Source organism: Centrocercus urophasianus, unplaced genomic scaffold, assembly GCF_019232065.1.
Source record: "Centrocercus urophasianus isolate 14NV4802_14NV808 unplaced genomic scaffold, USGS_Curo_1.0 seq_31, whole genome shotgun sequence".
NCBI classification, from domain to species: domain Eukaryota; kingdom Metazoa; phylum Chordata; class Aves; order Galliformes; family Phasianidae; genus Centrocercus; species Centrocercus urophasianus.
In genome coordinates, this window is record NW_024884878.1 from 4,415,598 (window position 1) to 4,423,421 (window position 7,824).

The 7,824-nt window shown below is 44.6% G+C and overlaps 1 protein-coding gene across 1 annotated transcript; it reads left to right on the forward strand.

The window, feature by feature from the left end:
- The first annotated feature begins 344 nt into the window (after positions 1-344).
- On the forward strand, positions 345-2,156 carry LOC122165969 (E3 ubiquitin-protein ligase Topors-like). Its single transcript, XM_042829388.1, has one exon. The coding sequence runs from the start codon at positions 345-347 to the stop codon at positions 2,154-2,156; it is 1,812 nt and encodes a 603-aa protein (XP_042685322.1).
- Positions 2,157-7,824: the final 5,668 nt, after the last annotated feature.

Sequence of the window (7,824 nt, forward strand, 5' to 3'; positions counted from 1 at the left end):
AGCCTCACTGTAACCAATTTGATCAAAACTGCATCTTGCTAAAGTTAATACAAAGGCCTGAATGTACTGGCTGAACTGAATTTAGAGCAAGCTGCCTCTCTGGCTCAGATTATTTTATGACAGCTTGGACCCAAACGACTGTAAATTGTAGAGTTTAATTTTAAATTGACTTTCATAGCGTTTTTGAATTGGTTGGGGGGGAAACCAAAGAGATTGAGATTTTTTTGTAAGTTAAACACGTGCACATAGTTTTTGTCTCTTTCTTTTGCAGCACACGGCTTCCACAGCCTGTTTGCAGAGGACAGCAGCTGTTAGCCCAAAGCTTATCCTAGCAGCTGCAGACCATGCCAGTGGACACTCCTTACTCTAAGTGCCCCATATGCTTGGACAGATTTGATAATACTGTGTATCTAGATCCTTGCCGGCACAAGTTCTGCTTCTCTTGTATCCAAGAATGGTCCAAAATCAAAGCAGAATGCCCATTCTGCCAACAGCCCTTCTTTTCTCTTTGTCATATAGTTCATGCTGAAGATGACATATCTAGGCCAGAAGAAAATGAATCTTTTTCCTACTCTGATTGCAGCATCATCACTTCTGCTGAAAGAACTTTTGACTTAAAGGCATGGGATCAGCATACCAGTTCTGACTATCCTACACCATTGCACAATGAAGGAAGCAGCTCAGACTCAACAACTCTTGTAGTCTTTCCAGATGAGGTGGATTCTCAAGTGCTAGAGCATGGTTCATCTAAGCATAGTGTTGATTGGTTGTCCTGGAATGATGAAACTCCAGGTCCTTCAAAAGAGTATAATGCAATCATAACTTCTCCAGAGGTATTAGAGAGCTCTGATGAGGACTCTGTTTGGGAGAGAACCACACTGCATCCTCAGTTACAGGTTGATGTTGATTCCAGTGACAGTGACTCTTCAGAGTACCGCAATATCACTGGCTATGTTAATCTCTATGCTGACAGGACACCAGAACTGACTGAGCTGTCCTCAGACTCTGAGGACTCTGTCAGGGAGAGGAAAAAGGAAGATATGAAGAAAGAGCAGTCAATCCAGGGTGTCAGCTGGAGTGATAGAGAACTGAGCACGACTTCAATACCCTTCTCTCCCTTGTACAAGAAGCATGTGAGTAGTCATAAAAGCTCCTTGCTCTCTGTAGTCAAAAAGATAGTGTCAATGGATGAACAGGAGAACAAAGATCATTCTCCGCGTGATTCAGATTGGAGCCTGTCTCCAGGGATGGAAAATGCTTGCTCTTCTCACAGCCAGAGACTGTCCGGAAAGAGAAAGATCAGTAGTCCACAGAACAGTGAAACTACTCATGGCCATCAGCCTTGGAGGAAGCACCTCCTTGTTAAATACCAGTTTAAAAAGAGACTATCAAAAAGCAGAGATGGCAGCAAATGTTGGAGCAAAAGAAGCAGGAGATCAAGGCTGCATGACACGAGCCCCTCTCTAAAAAGTCAGACAGAGTCCACTAGTTGTGAGAGCACTAGCTCCAGAGATTCAAGCAGATCATGGTCACATCACAAAGGCCATGGCCAAAGGAAATCAAGCAGCCTAGACAGTGATTGTTGTTATAGAAGAGCCTGTTACCAAAGCAGTTACCTGTTACACAGTCCAAAGACAGCTGGAGACAGCTTCTCTTGCAGTAAGAGCACTCAGACTAAAGCTCATTGCTCGAACAAGTCTCCTGGTCTGGAATCCAGGATCCAGTCCTTCACCGGAAGGACAGATCTGCAAAGCCAAATGGGATTCCAGGAGAGACAGGACTCCTGTTACAAACAACGCAGATCAAGGAGCCGATCAAGCTCCAGATCAAGGAGCCCTTCTGGAGAGGCAGACAGAACAAGAAGCAAAAAGCCTGGTGGAAAGAGAAAGTGCAAAACTCGACACTTGGAGAACACAGAGAAGGGGAGCACCACTATGGAGAAAAAATATAGTCTCCCAACATTCAGTGACTGCTACAAAAATAAAGGCAGCCTTTCAGACAACCAAGAAAGTAGTGAGATAAAACATGAGGAAAAGAATAAAAGTATGGGAAATCCAAGTGCGGAGGGAGTCTATAAGGGGACAGAGATAATGAAGTGTTCTTTAAAGAAAAAGTGTAAGAAGAAACACCAGGAACATCACTGGAAAGATGCATAGTTCTTACAATTTAGTACAATTAATTTTTACTGCCAGATTCATGTGTGTGGTGTAAAATGACCTCTGCTGAAAAGCAGTAGGCAGTTTCTATGTAGATACTGAATAGCCCTTATTATTAATATTGAAATATTAATAAAGGCAAGAAGAATTTTTGGTCTAAAAAAGCAAATACATGGTCTGTATGCTTTGTCAACAGAATACATCTCTTTCAGTTTTGGGTTTTATACAGCAGTACATATGTTGGTGTTGTCAAGGGTGCTCCAGGCTGAATGGCTTTCAGGTCCCAGCTCTCCCTGAAAATAGGAATAACTTTGATCGTGTTGCTTGAGATCTGTGAAGTTTTTTTTGATCTGTGCTTTTGTTGTGGAGACTGTTTCCCCTGTGCCCTGAATGCACTGAATGCAGATCAGTCTTTAGCAGTTTCTGCAGAGCTCACTGCTTTCAGCCCCTTCCCAGTGGATGTCATGCTACATGTTGCACAAGGCACGTTGCTAGGAATGGTGAATCTGGGCACAGATGTGTTCTCCTCGGCAATCCTGGAAGCTGCCTTCCTGTGTGGTGGGTATGGCTGTGGCTGGCTTCCAGACCTGTGCAGCCAGTCTCATATCCTGCCCTTGACAGAACATAGGGAGATAGGATGGAAAAGCTTTTGTGTTGAGGCAGAGACAGGAAGATCACTTGTGGTTACTTTTATGGCCAATCCAGGCTTAGCACATTTACTTTCAGTTCAATATAGAGTAGGGTGGTGAGAAACAAAAAAAGCTAAACCCACTTTCCCCCCGCTCTTTCTTCCCAGGGAAGAAGATTCATTCCTGAACCTTCTGCTCTCCTGAGAAGTGCAGGTGGCTGTGGGGTGGTTGCAGTCTGTCTGTAACAGTTTGTCTTTGCTGATGCTTCCTCCTTGCTGGTTCTCTGCTCCAGCATGGCTCATTCCCACAGGGCATAGTGCTTCAGAAATGGACTGTAAACAGATTACTGAACACCCTAATCCATTTCTTGGTGCTTTTTTTTCCCCTCAGACATCTGGATTAAGCTTCAATTTCCAGCTTTGCTCTGCAAAAGTATTCGGAATTGATCCTGATGCGATCTTTTCCTTTGCTAAGTTATCAAAGTCATAGTTATTAATTCTTCTAAGATAAATGAATACATCTCTTACTGCTTACATGCTTTAATCTACCCAAACTATTCACTAGTTTGTTTAATTTCCTAACACATTGGAATTGTTTCATATTTTATTGGTAATTTTCAGAGATTTCATTCAACTTGTGTTTCTCTCAGTAGAAAATAGTGCTACTACTTCTCTATTTTAGAGTGAAACTACAACTCCTTTTAACAACTGCATACTTGAAACTGCAGGGCAAAATTCTTCAAATATCTGACTGTCGCTGAAATTATTTCCCCCTCCAGAGGCTAGCTCAGAGCCTAATCAGAGTATTTATACCCCCATCCATGCTCTTCTGGGGCAACACATTGCTGTTCAATGATGTGGACCCCTCTACAATGCAGTTTCTTTTTTCTTCTATTTGCTTATTCTCTGCAGTCTGCAAAAGCTTGACTCAGGTATGTTCCTTCAATAGAAGTGAGTGTTTTACTGTTGCCGCCAGAGGTGGAGCAGGTTGATTTCTAGGTGGGAGGTAAAAGTTGTCTGGTTATGCTGTGGGGAGAACAGCATCCAGTCTGGGCTGGAAGGATGAAGAAAAAGAAAGCCTCAGCACTCACTTGGAAGGCGTAGTGCTTGCTCCAGCAGGCTGCAAACTAGTGGGCTCTCCAGAGAAAGGCTTGGAGGAAAATGCTGCCTGGCATATTCAGGACAGCTGTTTATAGACCAGTGGTTTGTATCTGTTCTGCTTGATTGAGCTGCTCAGAGTTCTGCTTTTTAAAAGTAAGTTTTCCTGCCTTGCATTAGAGTAAGACACTTTTTTGAACAATAAAGCCTTCTGCCTTTCTTTAAAGCAACCTCTCAGTCCTATGTAGGGATATGAAGGGAATTATTTTCCTTTCTTTAAAAAATGAAAGAGGAAAGTCTTGCAGCTTTCCATCATTCAGCTGCATGTTATCCTTTTCAAGGAGTACCAAAGTTTGTGTCAGAGAGCAGGTGTGAATGCTGCAGAGGATTCTGTGGAGAAAGAAAGGAGTGACGTTTTCAGTGGAGTTTCCTTATCAGCTTAAACCATCTTGGTAAGGGCACCCACAGCAAAAGGCTACCAGTAGTGAGCTGTGGATTGCTATGGACTGTTCTTCCACCATTAGGATCCTCAGACCACACATGTGAAGTGAACAAAGTGTAAGGGATATGATGCCACCTAGTTCAGATAGTAATTAGTAGCTTCACTGTGGGGTATGAAAAATTAATTTGTCTCTAAATCTGGGCTGCTGCTGCTTGGCTTCTGTCCGCTGCTGAGATAAATACATAGATACCCATCTGAGGATGCATTCTCCTTCTTGCTCTGCATTGAAACTTGCAATGTGGTCAGGAAGTGGAACTTTTGATTTTCTGTCTTATTATACAAAAAAATGCATTAAATGAAAGATTAGCTGCAGAAACAAAACTCGCTGTAGTTAGAGAATGGTGCAGGCACAGTGGAGAATAAAATAAAAATGACAAGTTAATGTACAATCCTTGAAACAAAAAGAAGGGGGAATCAAGGTAAAGATTTAAAGCACTTCAAATAAAAATTGAATTTTGGTAAAGTTAGGTAGCTGCTTGAATATCATTTAAGCACCTGTTAGTGTAATGCTTCATAATTAAGCAACAACAATGTAATCCAGCTATGCCTCATCAAGCTAGAAGTCAGTTGGGTTGTTTTACTGATAGGAGGTACAGGCACGCAAACAGTGTAATTTGATAATGTTGCCAATACCCAGGAGTGGAACTGGAAGAGATCACAGAATCACAGAATCACAGAATTGTAGGGGTTGGAAGGGACCTCCAGAGATCATCGAGTCCAACCCCCTGCCAAAGCAGGTTCCCTACAGCAGGTCGCACAGGTAGGCATCCAGGCAGGTCTTGAACATCTCCAGAGAAGGAGACTCCACCACCTCCCTGGGCAGCCTGTTCCAGTGCTCCGTCACCTCACTATAAAGAAGTTCTTGCACACATTTGTGCGGAACTTCCTATGCTGCAGTTTCCAGCCGTTTCCCCTTGTCCTGTCTCCACTCACCACTGAAAACAGTCTGGCCTCGCCATTCTGCCCCCCACACCTTAGATATTTATAGACCTGGATCAGGTCCCCTCTCAGTCTCCTTTTCTCAAGGCTGAACAGACCCAGTTCACTCAGCCTTTCCTCGTAGGAGAGATGCTCCAGGCCCTTCACCATCTTCGCGGCCCTCCGCTGGACTCTTTCCAAGAGATCCTTTTTTTTTTTTGTACTGGGGAGCCCAGAACTGGACACAGTACTCCAGATGAGGTCTTACCAGGGCAGAGTAGAGGGGGAGGATCACCTCCTTCGACCTGCTGGACACGTTCTTTTTAATGCACCCCAGTAAGCCATTGGCCTTTTTGGCCACAAGGGCACACTGCTGGCTCATGGCCAACCTGTCATCCACCAGGACACCCAGGTCCCTCTCCGCAGAGCTCCCCTCCAGCAGGTCATCCCCCAACCTGTACTGGTGCATGGAATTATTCCTCCCCAGATGCAAGACTCTACACTTGCTTTTGTTAAACCTCATCCGGTTTTTTTCTGCCCAGCTCTCCAGCCTATCCAGGTCTTGCTGAATGGCAACACAGCCTTCAGGTGTGTCAGCCAATCCTCCCAACTTCGTATCATCAGCAAACTTGCTGAGGGTGGCCATTATCCCCTCATCAAGGTCATTGATGAAGATGTTGAACAAGACCGGACCCAGTACAGACCCCTGAGGAACACTGCTGGTTACAGGTCTCCAACCGGACTCTGTACCACCAACAACGACCCTCTGTGCTCTGCCAGTCAGCCAGTTCTCAACCCACCTCACTGTCCACTCATCTATCCCACATTTCCTCAGCTTTGTTATAAGGATGTCGTGGGGGACGGTATCAAATGCCTTGCTGAAATCAAGGTAGACTACATCCACTGCTTTCTCCCTATCCACCCAGCCAGAGACAACATCATAGAAGGCTACCAGGTTGGTCAAGCACGACCTCCCCCTTGTGAACCCGTGCTGACTACTCCTGATAACCTCCTCTTCTTCCAGTTGTCTGGAGATGACATCCAATACAAGCTGTTCCATCACCTTTCCAAGGACAGAGGTGAGGCTGACTGGCCTATAATTGCCTGGGTCTTCCTTCTTACCTATTTTGAAGACCGGGGTGACGTTTGCTATCTTCCAGTCTTCAGGCACCTCCCCCGTCCTCCAAGACTTCTCAAAGATGACAGAAAGCGGTTCAGCAATCACCTCTGCCAGCTCCCTCAGCACCCGTGGATGAATCCCATCGGGTCCCATGGATTTGTGAACATTGGTGTTGCCTAGGCGCTCCTGGACCACCTCTTCCCTGACCGAAGGGAGGTCTTCCATTCCCAAGATCCTCTCACTAACCTCCAGGGTCTCAGATTCCCAAGGGGGAGCTTTTTCACTGAAAACAGAAGCAAAGAAGGCATTCAGTATCTCCGCCTTCTCAGCATCCCCTGTTACCAGAACACCCCCGTCACTTAGCAGGGGAGCCACATTCTCCCTAGTCTTCCTTTTACTGTTAATGTACTTGAAAAAACCTTTTTTATTATCTTTTATCCCCTTTGCCAGATTTAATTCCAGGCAGACTTTAGCCTTCCTTGTCGCATCCCTGCAGACCCTGACAACATTCCTGTATTCTTCCCAAGTAGTCAGACACTTTTTCCACATTTCATGGGCCTTCTTCATTCCCTTTGCTTGAGTATTAGGAGAAACTTCCCTGAAAGAGTGATCAGACTCTGGAATAAACTTTCCAGGGAGGTGGTTGAGTCTTCATCTTTGGATATGTTCAAGAAATTTACAGGTGTTGTACTAAAGGACATGTTTCTTTGTGGAAATATTGGTGGTAGGTGGTGGTTATACGGGGTCATCTTGAAGGTCTTGACAGCTTCTGGGCAGGTTCCAGGGATCTCAGCAGGAAGTCCTTTGTTCTCATCTTCTGGGCCTTGCACATCTAGATCAGTAGATTTAAGGAGGGAGATGCCAGCTGGTATCTGTCTTTCACAGGTTATAGCAGTATCATCTCTCAGGCTTCTTCAAGCCAGTTTCATTTTCTTCCAGGCCAATTCTTCCTTAAATACTCCTGGGCTGTCTCATTCAAAGGCAAACAACTCCAAATAAATGCATTCAGATGTAAAACTGTCCACAAAGTGATGCTGATTGCCTCATGTAAGAAATGTCTGAAATCAACCAGTCTCAGACAGGTATCAGAAGTAATTTCTTCATGTTTTAATTCTGTCAAAAAATGTATATACATACACACTAAGGAGGCATTACTTTCAGAGCCCATTTTATTATACTGGCCCGCAGTGTTGGAGGTAATGTTGATGTGGTAGCAGTAGATGTTGAACCTTCCCACCAATATCCTGTTATCCTGTATGTTGTTGCCATGTAGCAGACAGCAGCAGAGGGACAGTTTGACACAGTGGTGCCTGACGTAGAAATACAGGTGAAACAAATATGTGGAACTGAATTCCTCTGTGTGGGAAAAGTGGCATTGACATTCCATTGACATTAGTCAACA